This window comes from Eleutherodactylus coqui, chromosome 9 (assembly GCF_035609145.1).
Source record: "Eleutherodactylus coqui strain aEleCoq1 chromosome 9, aEleCoq1.hap1, whole genome shotgun sequence".
Lineage (NCBI taxonomy): Eukaryota > Metazoa > Chordata > Amphibia > Anura > Eleutherodactylidae > Eleutherodactylus > Eleutherodactylus coqui.
Window position 1 is genome coordinate 89,029,635 of NC_089845.1, and position 20,077 is coordinate 89,049,711.

Below are 20,077 nucleotides of genomic sequence, written 5' to 3' on the forward strand. Positions count from 1 at the left end.
CTAAAGACACAACAGCCCATAAGTATACAATCAGGAGGGTGAGCTGTGATCTCCTCCATCATAGCTGTGTGACAGGAGTTGTGATCATCATCAATAACTGACAGGAATGACTGTGATCATGCAGCCAGCTCCTGTGTAGCAGCATCACACAGACTGTGAAATTGACTAGAAAATGAATACATAACCCCAAGCAGATCTGAGCTGGTCAGAACTGAGATCACACTACCATCTGAGGAGGATGAGGCCTGGAGTTTCAGATAGAAATAACTAACCAAGGTAACACTGGCTCACTTATATATACTGGGGGAATAGCTGCATAATGAGTGAAGAAGAAAAATCCCCGGAGAGGCCCTTTAAGATATTATAGAGCTCCCAGGTCAAGACTCATTACTGTAAGGTACAGAACTCTAGTCTTACTTGTACCTTGATGATTGAATATGACTTTTCATGGAGAAGTTTTAGATTCTTGGTCATTTCTACCAGAAAATAAGTTACTTCACTTCATTAGACCAATATCTTCTCTGTTTTAGCACACTGTCTGTATTATCCCCATTGAGGAGCTGTCTATTGAGTATGCAGAACCGAAGGTGCACTGTATAGCAGCTTATGGACGAACCCCTGGACAGAGGTAAGTGTATACCATTAACATTTCACAAGAGTAGAATTCAGTTTAGAACTAAATATCTACTCAATTAGCCATACTAGGACTGAAGCACACAACCATATTACAGCGCCTTACAACCTCCATATGCTCTGTGCATGCGGCTCAGCTTCGTAGGTGACATTTAAGATGACAATTCTGCAAGTTTGTGCGTCCTTTTTTGTATCATTGACATGTTCTCCCTCTACTTTAATTTTGCCTTTCAAATTACTCCTTTTTATAGTAAATTGAATAAGCACATAAGAAAGATGGAACAGTGAATCTGCAGCATTCCTGCAAATCAATGTCCGACTTTTTATACAGTTTTTAGAGCAATGACTGAGAATTGATTTTGAATTGGTTTTCTATTCCCAATCATTGTTATAAAGACTTGTATAAAGGGTCTGACATTGATTTGAAGGAGTGCTGCCAGCCAATAGATGGCGCTGCAGAGGTATTGTTCCATCTTCCTTATTTGCATATATTTCCCAGAGGAGCATGGATGGCCTTATAAGTCTCCTCACTGACCTTCTAGGTGCTCTCCTTAAAGGGGTTTTGTCATTAAAAGAAAAAAAATGTATACTCTCCTATTCCTCCCCCTTATCAGTCTCCTTACCATATTCTCTCCTGGCTGAGCTTCTGCAGTGTCCTGGGTCACCTCACCCTACGCTGGCAGGCTTGTTATGAAGGCTGCATTCCTCACATTCCTTCCAGTCGGGTCAGTAAGGGTCACATCCCCGCGCTGTAGTGCTCACTGCCTAGGAAGGCATTCTAATCTATTTTAGAGACAGCTCGCATGAGCAATCTCTAAAACAGATAGGCACTCCCCCTGTGAGCTGTGACGTAACGTACATTGGTTGTCAGGCGCAAACGACTGCCAACCAATGTATGTAACCTCACTGGAAGGAGAAGAATCAAGCAGCTGAAGGTGAAGTGACCCTCCTGGACTGCAGGAGACAGGAGAAGATAGGAGAGGTGAAGATCTGGTAAGTAGACTGATGGGGCAGGAATACGTAAGTATAGAATTTTTCTTTTCTAATAACAGAACCCCTTTAAAGAGAGATGATACCTCTCCCCACCTTTGAATAAGCAATGCATGGAGAAGTACAGAGAATGTATGTGATGATACAAGTTGGGGGTATAATTTGTATTGCTCTTCCCTTGTAGTCCTGCTTGTATCCAGTCTTCAGTCTATGAAAATCTTCCTCTGTCTTTGCTGCTGGACCCTGTCAAAGATGCTAAAGATTCTGGTGGACAGAAGAGCAAAGATCAAGAACCCGTTCATGGAGCAGGTTTTCTTAAGCACCAGGGTAACAGAGTATTGCTGTCACCACAACAGGTGTTTGCTTTTTTTCAAATGTTACTAGATGTATGATCACATGGGCCATAAGACCGGGATTCTGTATTTGCGTGAAGGGCATTGCTTTTTTGTGCATGTTTTACTGTATTTTTTATACGCACAAGTCATGCCCATTTGCGAGCTCAAAAAAAACATACAAGCATACTCCCATTGATTGTATTGGGCAACTAAGTTAGTTAGTTCAATACATGCTATTTTCGTGCGCAAACACACAAGAAAATATAGTATGCTGTATAGTTTTTTTGTGCAAACGCGCACAAATTATGTGCATGTGAACGAACCCATTGAAACCAGTGGGTTCTTTTCACTATGTTATACCAGAGTTTCCTTTAGACCATTAATGCTGCCAAGATCATAGAATGGTAGGGTTGGAAGGGACCTCCAGGGTCATTGGGTCCAACCCCCTACTCTGTGCAGGATTCACTAAATCATCCCAGACAGATTTTTGTCCAGCCTTTGTTTGAACACTTCCATTGAAGGAGAACTCACCACCTCCTGTTGTAGCCTGTTCCACTCATTGATCACCCTCACTGTCAGAAAGTTTTTTCTAATATCTAATCTGTGTCTCCTCCCTTTCAGTTTCATCCCATTGCTTCTAGTCTTTCCTTGTCAAATGAGAATAGGGCTGATCCCTCTGCACTGTGACAGCCCTTCAGATATTTGTAGACAGCTGTTAAGTCTCCTCTCAGCCTTCTTTTTTGCAAGTTAAACATTCCCAGATCCTTCAACCGTTCCTCATAGGACATGATTTGCAGACTGCTCACCATCTCGGTAATGCTTCTCTGAACTTGCTCCAGTTTGTCTATGTCTTTTTTAAATTGGGGTGCCCAGAACTGGACACAGTATTCCAGATGAGGTCTGACTAAGGAAGAGTAGAGGGGGATACTTACCTCACATGATCTAGACTCTATGCTTCTCTTAATACATCCTAGAATTGTGTTTGCCTTTTTGGCTGCTGCATCACATTGTTGACTCATGTTAAGTCTATGATCTATTAGTATACCCAAGTCTTTTTCACATGTGCTGCTGCTTAGCCCAATTCCTCACATTCTGTATTTAGAGTACAGTGTATTTAGAGTAAAATCTAACTTAGATATTGCATATAATAAGCATGTGTAGTATTTTGTATATGCAAATTAGCTCGCCTCTCCAGAAGTAGAAACAGTACCCCCTCAGACATAGTTTACCCATACTAATATTAGTTTTACTCTCTCTGTTACACAGACTCAGATCACTTTGGGCAAAAGAATACCTAATACTGGGAGGTATGACTTCATTGTCCATTACTACCAGACTCAGAACCCTTCATTCCCTGTGTCTGTGCTGATTGACGGTGGAACGCACTGGTCAGGTATGATGTTGCACTGTATACCCCTTCATGAATGGTCATTTTAGATTTTTTACAGCAATGATATCAATCTATTCTCTCAGGTACCTTCAATGCCACGTATTGTCCTCACATATTTGGATGTCGTGATTTTGTGGTTGCTGGTAACCGTATCAGCCTTGATATCATTAATCCTGAACTGTTGGTAACTGTGAGAACTCCACCGGATAAGTCTCTACTCTTGGTAAGTTAAGACATTGCTTTATTTTTTCTTTGTTTAATAGCAATGAAAAATTAAAACTTTTTATTCAACTCAACAGTGAAATTCCAAACTGAAATTCTATCAGTAGTCCAATGTGGAAACACCTTACAATTGTATTGGTCAGGGGTGCACAACATACGGCCCACAGTACATATTCTGGGAGGCCCCAATCATCTGAACACAGAAATATTTATGTGTGGCTTCTCACATGTAGTTTCCATGTTATGGTAAAGAGAAGTGGCTCATAGCAGGGAAACAGGAACAGACAAGTACTAAGGGTGTACTGTGTAGCCATGTCTGGGTCCCCTATATATTAGGACAAGTACTAAGGGTGTACTGTGTAGCCATGTCTGGGTCTCCTATATATTAGGACAAGTACTAAAAGTGCACTGTGTAACCATGTCTGGGTCCCTATATATTAGGACAAGTACTAAAGGTGCACTGTGTAGCCATGTTTGGGTCTCCTATATATTAGGACAAATACTAAAGGTGCACTGTGTAACCATGACTGGGTCCCTATATATTAGGACAAATACTAAGGGTGCACTGTGTAGCTATGTATGGGTCTCCTATGTATTAGGACAAGTACTAAGGGTGCACTGTGTAACCATGTCTAGTCCCCTATATATTAGGACAAGTACTAAGGGTGTACTGTGTAGCCATGTCTAGTCCCCTATATATTAGGACAAGTACTAAGGGTGTACTGTGTAGCCATGTCTGGGCCCCCCTATATATTAGGACAAGTACGAAGGGTGCACAGTGTAGTCATGTCTGGTCCCCTATATATTAGGACAAGAGATGAGCGAACGTACTCGTTTAGGCCAATTACTTAATCGAGCATCGCTTTTTTCGAGTAACTACCTACTCGGGCGAAAAGATTCGGGGGGGGGGGGGGGCGGTGGGCGGCGGGGTGGAACAGGGGGGAGCTCTCTCTCTCTTTCCCCCCCCCCCCTCACACCCCACCGCAACCCCCGCTCACTCCCGGCACCAGCGAATCTTTTCGCCCGATTAGGCAGTTACTCGAAAAAAGCGATGCTCCATCGAGTAATTGCTCTAAATGAGCACGTTCGCTCATCTCTAATTAGGACAAATACTAAGGGCGCACTGTGTAGCTATGTCTGGGTCCCCTATATATTAGGAGAATAAGGTCACTTGACCCGTTTTACCATCCAGAAATGACTATATGAGTTGGAGGCATCTTATATACATGTAGCTCTCTCCTTTGTAGTTTATAGAACTTACGAAATCCCAGGCCATTACCTTGACATCCATCATGTACAAGTAGAGAGTCACATGCATTGTCTGCTGCTCTCTGGAGTGGTGGAATAGGTGGGAGTCCTGGAACTGGAACTTACTTTGATTTATTGTGGAATATATTTAGGATTTGCCATCCGATTTCTTATTTGAGAATACCCATGTGGCCCTTGAATGTAGTTTAATATGGCAATGTGGCCCTTAGACCAGAAAAAGATGTGCACCCCTCGTATAGGTGATAAATATCTGACTGCTAGGACCCCACCAATCACTAGAAAGGAGGTCCTGAGCCCCTGATTCTCCTCACTGTACAATCACAGTGAGAAAGAGTTTGGCTGGAGGGGTGATCATACTTGTACCCCGCCATTCTCTGTGGGGCTCATAGAAGCCATCAGGTTGTTGTTACTGACCCTGTATAACTGTGTCTGCATGAATACTGTTTGTAATGCCCTGTTTTCCATCCACAACACATCGACAAGGAGATAATAGTTCAGCATCAATGGAGTATTGGTCTCTTTCAGGAATCCATCCTCCTTGTGCCGGCAGGCAGCTACAAACCCGATATCTTGCAGGAGACGCCACTGGATAAATCTTTTGACTTTATTAATATATGTGGAGAAAACAGCTTCTATATTGAGTAAGAATACTTTACAAAAATATCTCGTTTCCATTTTCATCTGTTTTATGCCTTTTGATTCTGGGAAGATTTTCCTATGACTTTTCACATTTCCCTTTTGTTAGTTTTAGTACCGTGTTTTCATATGCCTGTGGTGTGTGTTCCCTTTGTATGTATTTAGCAAAAAGCAGCAACAAACAGTGCCAATTTATTCTGCAGTGTTTCAGGTAATTTTTTTTATTACCCCCCACCAAGCTGGGTGCTCATTTTACTAACCTCGGAAGGATGGAAGGCTGAGTCAACCTTGAGCCGGCTACCTGAACCATGTGCGGATTGAACCCGCAACCTTCAGGCCCAGCTACAAATATAACTGTATTAAAAAAAGTTAGAGTGTATGCCTGTTTTTGGGTAGATGATGCGCGACCCTTTGATTGAGGTAATGGCTACACTGGACACTTCCACACTATGTCAGGTTGGCCACCACTTTTTTCCAACAATGTACATAAAATTGTGGATTTATGTTGTACACTTTAAAGAGTTTACCAAGTATGGGGGGAAACTACCCAAAGGGGAGAAGTGTGATGATACAATAAAGAAAGCATTACGTACCTGTTTACTTCTCCTTCTTTCCAGTGCTGCCTGTCGGCGTGTATTTACATGGCTGCAACAATGACGTGGCCATGTACACACATGACTGCTGTAGCCAATTACTACGCTCAGCGGTTTTCGGCACAAGACTATTGAGGCCAGTGCTTGGCTGCAGTGGTCACAATGGGCACATCATCGCTGCAGCGAGGAGCTCCCGAGAGACAGTGCTGGAGCAAAGGGGGAGTAAATACTTCTTTAATTGTTTTATCATATTTGTTCCCCCTTTTAGATGACCATACATATTAGATTAATGTTGGCTGAGCCTACCAATTTCAGTGGAAATGTATGGCCAGGTCTCAACTTTCGTCTGACATCAGATGTGAGAGAAGAAGAAGGATCGGGCTGATGGATTTCGACATGCTTGATTCTTCTGAATGGAAATAAGCCCCCTGGCCTAGTTGGCTTGTGTATTACAAATATACCACTACAAATATAATGCTAAAAACAGGCTACCTGGTCAGTCAGTATTTAACTATGAGATATTAGGGTACAGGCTTTCCTGTAGGGCATAGCCCCGCAGTGATAATGTGTGGGTATTTGGGCTTATAACATCATTTTCCTATTCAAGATATTTTAGCAGAACAGATTGAGATTTTGGGTAGCAAACTAAATGTTCTGCTGCCACCTTGTGAGTAGGGACAGAAATTGATTAAAATTATAAGTGATAGGTCCATGTTCTTTCCTATGTGTATGCTGGCACTGGTAGAATGTCTCTCTATGGCTTTATAGCAGGAAGTTACTGAGAGTAGCCAGGCCATTGGATTTCTTTGTAACTGTCTTCCTAAGTAAGCGTTAACACGGAGGCAAAAAGTTCTCTTCAAGTATGTTCCCATGTGGCAGATTTGGTGATAAATCTGCACCAAAATCTGTGTCGGAATCCAAAATGTTTGGTGATTATTTTTATATAGCTCCGCAGTGGATATCATCACCTCAGCTGAAGTGGTGAGATCTGCTGTGAATCCACAAAAACATCCTTGTCAGAATCTGAACCAAGCAGTTTGGATTTTGACATGCATTTTACTGCAGGTTCTACTGTAGAAAACCCAAAGCAAACCCGCCATGTAGGAACATTGCTTTCTACTTTCTGTCTCTGGTGCAGATAACAGCCATCAGATAAGAGCCTATTAGTGCTCTTGCCCTGTCATTAACCCCCTAAGGACCAGACACTTTTTAGGGATTTTACCCATGTGGTGGTTTAACTGCCCGGTTTCTTTTCCTTCAGCTACCAAAAGAATTTTTGCTAGGTTTTTTTTTTCATGACATAGGGCTATTTTTTTATATCTTTTTCGCTGATTTTTTTCTCCCGTTTTTTAGTTTAATTGGGGGTAAAAAGCTAAAAAATGATTTTTTTAACATTTATAGCTATTTTTTCGAAATTAGTATATTTATGCTAAAATAAAGTACAGGAATGGGTTTCTTCTGGACATTTTGATATATAATATGTATGGTTTTGGATTACAGGGCACATGCGGTGACGGTTTTGGTTGGCGCCGGCTTTGGATCATTTTCTTTTTTATGTATATATTTGTATTTCATTTTGTAATTTTATTTTACTTATTTATGTAATTATTCTTTTTACCATTTATGTCCCTCCCGACGTCATATAGGACCTCTGGGGAACATTCACACGGTCTTTTTTTTAAATTTTTTTTATTTTACATTTTTCCACTCTAGCTGGGGCATCCATAGGAGCAATAGTCACTGGCAGAGGTGATCAGGGTCTGCTACAACCCTGTATCTCTGTTGTGCCAGGGGATCCCGGCAGTTACATGACTGCCAGCTTGTGTAGTGGAAGAAACAATTCCACTTTCATTCTTTAGTACATAGCACTCATTGAGCACTATGTACTAAAGAAAGAAGAAGGCAGAAGGGGTTAAAAACCACTTCTCCCGCCTTCTCCGGGTTATCAGCTGTGACTAAATTTTTACTATCGGCTGGGATTAAAGCGCAGGAACAAGCACTGTAAATTTACTGGGCTTGGTCCTTAACGGGTTAAAGGGGTTTACATGCAAATACTATTGATGACCTATCCTTGATCAGTTAGGGTCTGCTGCTCGGGACCCTGAATAATCAGCTGATCGGGCACCTGTTGTCAGTTGGCTCTGACCCAGTCGGAGTGGCAGCAGTTGGTTCTGACTTAGGTATAGTGGCTGGCACTTGTAATTGCAGGCGCAGCTCCCAATAAAACCAGAGGCAGCTGCACCTGTAATTACAAGCATAGGCCACTACACAGTGGACGGATCCAACTGCTTTCGCTCTGATCCCTGTGGATTGCGATGCTGACAATCAGCTGTTTGGCCAGGGTTTCGAGCAGCGGACCCCAGGCGATCAACTATTGATGACCTGCCCTGCCCCTGATGATTTAACACAGAGAAGTCTTTTTTACCTTGGAGATTTCACTATATCCTACTAAGCTGCTTTCTGCTTGAGCCACACAGCTGACACAGCCTGTCAGTCCGACGCCATCGTCCCGGGGTAACTGCTGGGTTACAAGATGTTGTTAAAGCTGGTTTTACTCCTGCATTAGGGCTCAGTTCAGGTTTTCCTTCTCTCTGCTTATTTTTTGGAGATAAACTGATCTGCTTTTTACCCATTGATTTCAATGCCTTTTAAAAAAAACCTGAAAGGTTTCAGCTTGCTTCAGTTCCTTTTTGCCTCACTTTGTTTGACAAGAACAATAACGCAGTCTGCGTTTTTTGATTTTTTTGAAAACCCATAGAAATCAATGGGGAAAAAACAGCAGTTTTTTTCAATTTTACATTCTGTAAAAACTAAGCAGAGAGACGGGAACCCTGAGCGGAGCCCTAATGCAGGTGTGACATCACCTGTTACTCGCATGGCGTGCGATGTACATGTCAGTGTGATGTGATAGTTCGCATTGAAATTAATAGGAAACACTTGCGATCCTCTTATGTTTGTGAAACACTCACCTGAGGAGCGCAGTATCACAGTAATGCAGGGTGTTTTTAAATTAAAAAACGCCTCACATTTGGGTGAAAAATGCAATATAATCGGTGGGGTCCTTTCGGTGCTGTTCGGTTCTGCCCTAAGATGGAGCCATTCAGCGACAGGGATTTCCTGCTCCCTAAACGGAGGAGAAAAACAGGACTCCTGAGCACAGATGTCAAAACCACCCTGGCTTGCAGCCACGTCAGAGGATTGGCAAGTGTTTACCATTGACTTTAATGGGAGACCTCACATCGCACTCACTTGCTCATCACATTCTCCCGGCCTTATTGAAAATAATGGGTGATGCATTCCGAGGAACGTGCAAAGATAGAGCATGCCACAATTTTTTTTTCGGCACCGCGATGCAGTGCAGGGACCAATCGCTTCTACATATGATTCCATTCAAAAGAATGGGGTTTATATTCGTGCGAGATTTGTGCGTCTCACATCACACAAATCTCTCACGATTTGATTTGGCATGTAAACCAGCCTAGGGAGCAGGGTATTGTGTATGTATAGAAACCAATACTGTCATTAGAGACCTCTACTAATGAAGTTTAAAGTCTCACTGACTCCTCGTTTAGGGTATGTTCACACGGCATCACCTGACTAGCAGCTTGGCGCTCACATGAGCGTGCCTGGGTGCGCTGACAGTGCAAGCATTGTGGTGTGAGGGTAAGCGCTGTACCTGCTGAAATCAGCTGCGGAAACTCAGCTCATTTTGACTCTGTTTTGGATGCAGAAATGCTGCAGAATTTTCAGCTGCCGACCTTTTGCAGCATTTCCGCCCCATGTGAACATACGCTTAAAGGGGTTGTCTCGCGAAAGCAAGTGGGGTTAAGTACATCTGTATGGCCATATTAATGCACTTTGTAATATACATCGTGCATTAAATATGAGCCATACAGAAGTTATTCACTTACCTTCCCTGCGCTGGCGTCCCCGTCTCCATGGCTCCGTCTAATTTCAGCGTCTAATCTCCTGATTAGACGCGCTTGCGCAGAAGGGTCTTCTCCCATCTGTTCGGTCCGGCACGAGCGGCATTCTGGCTCCGCCCCCTTGTACGCGTCATTGCGTAGCTCCGCCCCATGACGTCTGCCGATTCCAGCCTCCTGATTGGCTGGAATCGGCACATGTGACGGGGCGGAGCTACGCGATGATGCGTACAAGGGGGCGGAGCCAGAATGCCGCTCGTGCCGGACCGAACAGATGGGAGAAGACCCTTCTGCGCAAGCGCGTCTAATCTGGAGATCAGACGCTGAAATTAGATGGAGCCATGGAGACGGGGACGCCAGCGCAGGGAAGGTAAGTGAATAACTTCTGTATGGCTCATATTTAATGCACGATGTATATTACAAAGTGCATTAATATGGCCATACAGATGTACTTAACCCCACTTGCTTTCGCGAGACAACCCCTTTAAGGGCAAAAATGTGCATTATTGCATTAGACCAATATCCAATGGATCCAAAGGAATTATTCAGTCTTTATTCAGGTTTCTATCTTCTAGTTTGCATAATCCTATGGAAAAACATGCCCTCCATGTCCATTACATGTTGATGGATAAAGGGGTGAGGTTGGAGCCACTGGTGGTGTGGAAGATGCATCACTTTCATGCCTGTATTGGGCTAACTGTTCTACAAGTTCAGTTTAGAGAGGAGCTTGTGGAAGCCACACTGTCTCTTGTAATGGAGGCAATGTAAGGAGACTTCTGCAGATTGTCCTAACAGAAATATATGTACAATCAGTTACAATAAATTCTTGCTCCTTTTCTTTTAGTCCAATTTCCTCGCCTGAATTCTGTAAGGATTCTGCAAGAACTTTAGCGGCATACTATAACAATGGAGCATTGCCATGTAGATGCCATGCAGAAGGATCCACAAGCCCAGTGTGCCATCCATTTGGAGGGCAGTGCACATGCAGACCTAACGTCATTGGAAGAACTTGTAGCCGTTGCGCTACTGGCTACTATGGATTTCCATACTGCAGACGTAAGTTAATGTTGAGTTTATCAGTTCTACATTGCACCCTATGCCCCTACTGCCAACTCAACTACGCTTAACCTGTATTTGGTAATGCAAGGTTTTAGCTTCCTATAGACAAGCCTTTGCACATTGGATGACTGATTAGACCCCTAACATAATTCCATTCCAAGCCAATCTTGTTTTTTTTCTTAGAACTTTATATTTTTTATTGGTACTTGCTTGGTCCAGGGACTTTTTAAAATTATCTTCAAAACATTTATTTCATAATTTCCTTGTTTAAGGGTACTTTTAGACATGACGACCATCGGGCATTTAAGCGCCTGATGGTTGTCCCAGTGACTATTACTGCTGTGCTTTCACACAAGAGTGATGTTAAGTGCATGGAGATAGAGCGGGCCAGGGATCTCTTCTGGCCACCATCCTCCCCTTACCATGACAGGCAGTCATTCAATGATGAGCAATAGCCTGTTTATAATAAGCAAGAAGTCACTCAATCCATTTCAGTGATCTGAAACAAAACGACTATCGACTATGAGTGATTCTCACTCTATACCCTGTCGGGGCCGACTATTACACAGGATGACTATTGTGTAATGGATGTTTGAGCGATATTCCACCCGATAGTCAGCCCATGTAAATGTACTAGAGATAAGCGAACGTACTCGTTAAGGGTGATTTGGCAATTGAGCATCGCTATTTTCGAGTACCTGGCTACTCGGGTGAAAAGATTCGGGGGGCGGCGTGGTGGAGCGGGGGGGTAGCAGTAGGGAACAGGGGGGAGCTCTCTCTCTCTCTCCCCCCAACTCCCCTCTGCAACCCCCCGCTCACCCCCGGCGCCCCCCGAATCTTTTCACCCGAGTAGCCAGGTACTCGAAAATAGCGATGCTCGATTGCGAAATCGCCCTTAACGAGTATGTTCGCTCATCTCTAAAAAGTACCCTAAAAGAAAGAGAATCAGTACAAAGATGTAGGGGACATGCAAACTCCATGCAAATGTCACCCTCCCAGGTTAGATTGCATCCTGGTAGTGTTTACAATGTGCACGCAACAGAAAAGAAGATGCCATACTGTTCTGGGTTTGACAATTTTTATTGCAGGTCTGGTTATACTGCAAAATCCTTACAATCTTTAATTACAAAAGTCAATGGGACAGATTTACTTTTCAGAGTACAACAGTTTTGGACACTTTGTTGACTTGCCTCCAAAGCGGTGTGGCTTCCTAAAAGGGGGGACATGTCCTGAACCCACACAAAATTGCGCCAAATTTTTGGTGTAAACTAACCCAACTAATAGGTGGTCTAAACTAAAACTGGACAGTCTTAAAATTCAACAGATTTACCATCCAGCATGAGTCGCTGTGATGAAGTTGGTGGATGTTAAGGCTGTCTGTCTTAGTTTGCACTCTTCATCTATCCAGATCTTCCACTTTTAAGCTAGACTTTACTGACTCTTGTTTAGAGTAAAAAAACGCTATGCAGAGATATTTATGGTCCAGTATGCTAAAGTCACCATTTTGCTTGTTAGTTACTCATAAAACATGATGATTTCTGGTGTAATATATACTGAGTGTATACAAATAACTGTATTTTATATGTCCTAATTTAGCATGTATATGTGGTCGTCGCCTCTGTGATGAAATCACCGGAAGATGCATGTGTCCACCTCAGACGGTTAAACCTGCATGTGAAGCCTGTGAGCAACATACATTCAGTTACCACCCTCTAGTGGGGTGTGAAGGATGCAACTGTGCAACTACAGGAGTCATACAGCCATTTCGGCCGGAGTGCGATTCTATCAGCGGGCAGTGCAGGTCGGGTATAAGATTCATTATCTAATGTTTTACTGCGTAGGTATATTCATACAGTAAATCCAATGGGATCTTAACTGTGAAGCTGTTAAAGGGGTTATCCAGATTTTATAGTTTATAGACTGGCTGCTACTGCAGTCTGAGGTAAATGGAGTGAGCTTCAGTACCGTAAAAAACCTACCAATGGCAGTGGCGCTGTTTTTGGAAGAAAGCAGCCATGTTTTTTCTAATCATTGATGTGCCCTTCAACGTTTTTGCTTATTTCTATCTCACATTTCTAATCTTAATTGCAATATGGTAATTCCCAAATAATAATTAGTAGCCATCTTTTAATTTAGAGTTGTTAAAGGTTCTTTATGCTGCTTGTAGGAGATGCACAGAGGTAATTTACTGTTTTGCCTGCTTATGTCTAAGGCTGGGTTCTTACATGCTGGAATTCCAGCGGAAATCTCGCAGTTTGGCCGCAGTGAAAAAAACGTGAGTTTTCCACCGGGAAAGCGCTGCTTCGAAACCCGCGGCACTTGGGCACTTCTGAGAAATCTCGTCCACATGGCTGGCTAATCCCGGGATTAGCGGCCCCAGGCGGATTTGCCGCAGCGAAATTCCAGATGGAATTTCCACGGCAAATCCGCCATGTGTGAACCCAGCCTGAGTGACTCAATCATTTCTATAGTAAAAGAAATGATGTATTTGTAGAAACTTCATTTTATCGAAGCAGTTGATATAATTCCTAAGCGTAGTGACTGTAAGGGAAGGGTACTTGAACTGATGCAGCGCTGCTCTTCTCCCGCAGGTGTAAGCCCAGAATATCCGGCAGGCAGTGTGACCGCTGTGCCCCAAGTTACTTCCGCTTTCCTGACTGCATTCCTTGTGATTGTAACTCATATGGGACTGAGCCTCAGATCTGTGACAGTCACACGGGGCTCTGCCTCTGCAAGGTAAGATTTTACAAGCGGCATTCAGTAAAACGTCTCCTCTTGTTTCACCTTTCTTGACTTTGCCTGCCGCATCTTTTAGCACAGTATGGGTGCAATCCTTAATAAGAGGAAATGATTACAAGATTTCTATTGTGTTTTCTAAAGATTGAGATCTTCTGAAAAACGGACAATAGATGGCATTTAATGTATAATTCTCGGTTCGGTGCATTAGGCCTAAAGAATTACTCATCCATCATTAGTCTTAAAATAGAAGGATCTGTGTAAGATGTATCAGTCCATGTTCTAAGCTGGTGATAGAATTATCTTGCCCTATGAATTATTATGCATTACACAATAACAAGATAAGCTCAACCAACCTGTGTGGACATAGATATAAAAGGCAGATAAATGTTCACAATCATTTATTAATTAGCTTACCAAAGGAAAGCTTATGGTCCTTTTAGACAAGCTGATTATCGTTTGAATGAACAAGTGATATCACCGCCAGCACATTCACTCTACTGCAGCCTGTTTAGACAGGCAGATACATCGTCGGCTCGTGCAAACGAGAATTATCACATGATCTCTCTTCACCCTCCTGATCTTGGCTGTGACTAATAGCCGAGATAAGGAGGGTGTCGGCAGTCACATGATCACTGGGCGAAATGTGGAAGTAACACTTCCGCATTCTTTCTGCATCCTCCCGACCTAGGCTGTGAGTGACGGCTGAGGTCTGGAGGCTCCCAATAGTCACATTATCGTCGGGCAGAATGGGGAAGTGTTACTTCCGCATTCTCTCTGCGAACATAGCGCTAATTAAGCGCTATGTAATGTGTAAAGGAGAAGGCAGAAGGGGTTAAAAACCCTTTCTGCCTTCTCCTCAGGGGTCCTCAATGAGAACCAGTGCAGGAGTACATCTGCACCTGATGTATCTGACAAGCGGATGCAGATGCACTCCTGCACTGCAGTTGCGGACCTCTTCCGACATCGGAGCTATAGAGAAAGCTCATGATGTCAGAACAGGTCAGGCATTGGAGTGGAAAGGGTTAAACGGACGATAAGTCAACGAGTCAACAATGCTTTTTATGCTTCCATAAAATGAATGCCGAACAAAAAGTGGACGATTATCGTACAGTCATCGGCTGGCCTTTTAGACTGAACGATTATCATTAACTTTCACTCGTTTGAATGATAATCATTCCGTCTAAAAACTATAATAAAACCAAATCTGGAAGCAACTGAAATCAATATTAAAACATTAATTAACATTTCTTCAAGATTCTATCGGAAATATTGTCAGCAAGTTATACACTTGTATATTAACTGTATGATGGGGAAAAGTAATTTAGCCCAAATTGCGAACACTGTCGCATGTACAGCTTTTAGCCAGTGAAATATAAAAAGGGTTCAAGTACTGTAAGCCAGGGGTCCCCAACTCCAGCCCTCAGGGACCACCAACAGGTCATGTTTTAAGGATATCCTATGGTAAGAACACCTGTGGCAATGTCTGAGGCACCAACAATAATTACATCACCTGTGCAATACTGAGGAAATCCTGAAAACATGACCTGTTGGCGGTCCCTGAGGACTGGAGTTGGGGAACACTGCTGTAAGCTTCAACTATTGCCCCCTGACTCCACCTCATCCTGCCCACCTGCAATGTTATGTTTGAAGTCTAACTGCTCATTCACACGGGCATATTTTCTCTGCATATTACACACGCGTATTTCCCGTGCATAACACTTGGTGAATGGAGGCAATGAAAGTCTATGGAGTTTCATTCTTCCCTACACACTTGCGTTGGAGCTGGAAGGGAACACTGCGTATAAAACATGGGAGAAATAAATCACAGCATGCTCTATTTCTCCGTGTTTTATACAGAGCCCTTGAAGGGCTGCATATTAAAACGCTGCCCCCCTTGCAATGCCTGTGAGAGGGCAACGGGGGATTTGAAAAAAAAGTCACACTGCGCATGTCCATGACATCATAATCCCGGGCATGTGCAGTGCCTACAGCAGCCATACGCGATATCTGCCGGGTCTTCTGCCGACACAGCGTAGGTGCTGTGGTGAGTACAACGCTACGAGACTCGCAGCGTTATACTCGTACGCCCATGTGAACAAGCTTTAATGTAGAGAACACTAGAACCTTAATCTTGACTACAGTCTCAGAAAACACTATCCTCCTACAACATATACCAGAAGCAGACAGCAGGGGGTGCTCTCCTCCTCCCTACTGCTTATAACCTCTCCCTTGAAGATGTTGCCAGCTGGATGGGGTTCTTCTAGCACTCTCGGAGCTACACTGTATCAATGTCCTGCAACCTATAGCTCTGAAGTTTCAGCAACTACAACTCCTGCTGCCCGGGGCTCCACTGAGTCTATCAATGTAACATGTCTAAAGAAGTGCCTTAGCTATGATGTTCTTGTTACAGTAGCTATCATACAGCATTACAGAGGGGCAACAACATGTGGAAACGCCGTTCACTAGTTTCTTGAAAGCAATACAAGATTTCTGGTATCTGTAATAGGGCAACTGGCAAGAGACAACCCCTTATTTTCTCCCTATTGACAGCTTACCCTAGATGTATAGAAAGAGCTGCAGTCTATAATGCTATGACTGTGTAGTGCATATATGTGTAGCCAGACATAAAAATCAACTCAAGTCATAGCCAAAAATAGTAATATCCTTCTCTCTTTCCATGCAGGAAAACACCGAAGGCTCGAGATGTGATGTGTGTCGCAGTGGGTCGTTTTATTTTGACCCTTCCAATGCCAAGGGATGCATCAGATGTTTCTGTTTTGGAGCAACTAATACTTGTCACTCATCCAAAAAACAGAGGAAAAAGGTAAATTAAAGCAATTTTTACTGAGTTTTATAGACTTCAACCAAAAAGTCTGCTGTACAAAATGCTTCTTATTTCTTTCCTATAACAATGTGAAATAATTGAAGATTAGTTTAAGATTAGTTGCACAATGGTAAAACTGTACAGGCCTGTTCCTTCATCCAATGCAGGCTATAGCCCAAGCAGTCTTAGCTAATCCTTTCTAGACTGGATGACATCATTCTGTACAAACTAGTAGCAGAATAAAGCTAACTTCAAGTTTCTACCTATCCCAAGGAAGTCTGATATTCCAGGGAAAAGTGTCCTGTGGTTTGTATTTAGCTTTATAGCATCCAATTAATAATTCATAAAGGTGATGTGTTAGAGTTTGGGGGAGTAACTCATGAAAGTGTTAGGACTATACACTGTATATTTGATTTGAACTATAATAGTAGTAGCAATGGTGGTTGGATCATTTTTGCAGTGCCTGAAAGCCCATGGTTTTAAGGGTCTCACCCAGTTTAACCCATCAAGAACCAGGCACGGTAAATATACGGCGCCTGGTCCTGGGCTTAAAGCACCGCCGATAGTAAAGTTATGGCAGGGCTTTTAGAGGCAGGACGGGTTATCAGCTGTTAGTGACAGCTGATAACCCAGAGGAGAAGGCAGGAGGGGTATTTAACCCTTCCTTCCTTTTCCTTCCCCGAGTACGCAGTGCTCAATGAGTGCTGTGTACTAGAAAGTGAAAGTACAGTGTAACTTTCAGCACGGAAGCCCGGGGAGTCACGTGATCACCGGGGTTCCCTGCTACAGCAGGGGCTGCTTTCCCCTGTAACTAGCGTTCCTATCGATTCCCCAGCTACAGTGGGAAAGTGTCAAATAAAAAACAAAAATGAATGTCCTCCAGAGATCTTATATGACGTCATGGGGGACATAGATAGTAAAAAAACATAATTACATACACAAATAAAACAAAATTACAGAACACAACAGCAATATATACATAAGAAAGAAAATAACACAAAGCCGACGCCCACCAAAACTGTCGCCATATGCGTCCTGTAAACCCAAACCATACATACTATATATCAAAATGTCTGAAACAAATAGAGGAACCCATTCCTATACTTTATTTAAGCATAAATATACTACATTAAAAAAAATAACTATAAATGTTAAAAAAATTCTTTTTGGGGGCATTTAACCGCCAATAAAACAAAAACGGGGAAAAAGTCAGTGAAAAAGATATTTTAAAAATTGCCCTATATGTCACAAAAAAAAAACGCAGCAAAAATAATTTTTGGTAGTTAAAGGAACCAAAATAGGGCAGTAAAACCACCACATGGGTAAAATCCCTAAAAAGTGTCTGGTCCTTAAGGTACAAAATTGCCTGGTCCTTAAGGGGTTAAGTACATTCTGGTATAGAAAATAAAGTGCATCACAAATAAAAGCTAAAAATGTAAGTGGCCACCTAAGAAACTGGCAAATAAATGCATACTTGGCCACTGCTCCATTCATTTCAATGGGAGCTGAGTTCAAATACTTCGCTGGTTTCAGCACCCCCATTAAAATTAATGGCTCTGTGGCCGAGCATTTGCTCTGCCACTCCATTAATTTGTCAGTCTCCCATGAGAACATGGGAATCCCTTTCTCAGGATTGGTCAGTATCCCACCAGTGAGCTAGTTATCCCTCATTCCTGTGGATAGGGAAAGCTTTTTCATACTGGAATACCCCTTAAAGTATCAAATCACTCTTCCCTTCTTGTTCACACCTCCTATTTATGCATGTGGTATAGGTGATTATGGTGCTGTTAAATACAGTGTCTCACAGGTGACACCTTCTCTATTATAGTCATTCTCTTTCCTTTTCTTCACTATCTGGTCCAGACCATAGTGATGACTTCTCTTAATGACTACACAGATTACTGCTTAGACATCTTTGGTCCCTCATTTCTACAGTCATTTCCAGCCTTCATAGTAACACAAATACATTCATAGCCCCAACCACAAATAGATCAACAGCATAATGATTTGTAGTGTGAATAAGGATGGAGTTAAGTAACCCAGCAAAGGTCAGTTATACATTTTAGGCTTCTTCTACCACTGGCTTAATTAAGCTCATTCAATCTTTCATCGGTGCCTGTGTCAGGTGATTGAAGGAGCAGCATCTTCTGATTTTCACTCATATGAGGCTTAAAGGGAAACCATTATGTACTTTAGGCCTCTTCTACACAGGGTGACAAGCGGTATCGCTGCTGCAAAATGGCTGCAATATCGCTGCTATGTATACACCATTTTGTAGCATCAGTGATGCTTTTTTCTTGGGAAAAATGTAGCATTGCGTCGCTGCTACCCGCGATTTCTCACGCAATAAATTCGCACAATTTTATAGTGAGAAAGTTAATAAGACTTTCTAATGTTAAAATCGCATCACATCACATGAAAATCGCAAATTCGTGCTATGCGATTCGATAAACAATAAGGCTTCATAGGGAAACATGGGCTACAAATCATAGCAAATCTCAGCTGTATAGAGCATGCCACAATTTTGTAGTTTCGCAATATAGCATTCCTACAAAACATCACTCGTGTGAAAGAACCTATTGGAAACCATGGGCTTCACATACATGCGTTTTGTAGCCCGTGTGAAACCAGCCTTATGCTGCTCTCAGTGACACTCGCTGATTTCAGTGGTATCGCCTTTGGGGTAATGTGCAGTGGTTTTCAGGAACGTACAGCTTGTTTCTACAGCTTTCAGCAAGAGATGAGTCCAGTTTATTCTTCAGGTGCTGCTAGCCCCGTCCATCTGCCCTGATTAACAGTCTACTACCGATTACACTGCATACTAAAAAAACTGCCAACTAGGGTGGATGGATGGGGCTAGTAGTGCCTCATGAGTAAGCTGGATTCATCTGTTACTGGAACTGCAGGAACAAGCTAGAAGATTTTATAAACAACTGCACATTACCCTGTAAATGACAGACCGCTTAAAAAAGCATCAATATATAAACAAAGGTACCAGCAGCACATAAAAAAATACCACTCCTGTGGTTGGATTCTTCCAAGCTATGCAACAGCCACTCACGGACCAGACCTAATCCGTATTGTCATACCAGGAATTGAAGAAAGTGCGGCAGCCAATTGGAGATCGAAACGTCGCTGTTATTTTACCATGGGAGAATAAAAGTTTGTTACTGCTTTTTCTACACCCGTGAATGCTGCCGCACTTTCTTCATTTCTGCTTAAAAAAGCAAGTGTGTCACTGCTTTATGTTGCTCCCAGTGAGAACAGCATAAAGTACATGACAGGTTCCCTTTAAAGTCTACAAGATAGCTGAAAGCCTTATACTTTGTAACTTACAATACTGTTGACATCTCAGGTGAAGTGTAAATCCCCTGTCCTGATTATTTATGCTGCCCTCTTTCTAAGGGCTCCCACCCACTGGCGTTTTTTTCTCCACTGCGATGCGATTCTAAAGTTAAAGTCTC

At 42.7% G+C, this 20,077-nt stretch overlaps 1 protein-coding gene across 1 annotated transcript in view; it reads left to right on the forward strand.

Moving 5' to 3' along the window:
* Positions 1-20,077, forward strand: part of LAMA3 (laminin subunit alpha 3) — a 205,905-nt gene that overhangs the window by 95,034 nt on the left and 90,794 nt on the right. The window contains exons 28-36 of the mRNA XM_066578034.1: positions 531-628; positions 1,808-1,979; positions 3,225-3,351; positions 3,432-3,571; positions 5,365-5,480; positions 10,836-11,047; positions 12,647-12,851; positions 13,642-13,786; positions 16,473-16,613. Coding sequence (XP_066434131.1) covers positions 531-628; positions 1,808-1,979; positions 3,225-3,351; positions 3,432-3,571; positions 5,365-5,480; positions 10,836-11,047; positions 12,647-12,851; positions 13,642-13,786; positions 16,473-16,613 — 1,356 coding nt within the window. The remainder of the gene's footprint in view (positions 1-530; positions 629-1,807; positions 1,980-3,224; positions 3,352-3,431; positions 3,572-5,364; positions 5,481-10,835; positions 11,048-12,646; positions 12,852-13,641; positions 13,787-16,472; positions 16,614-20,077) is intronic.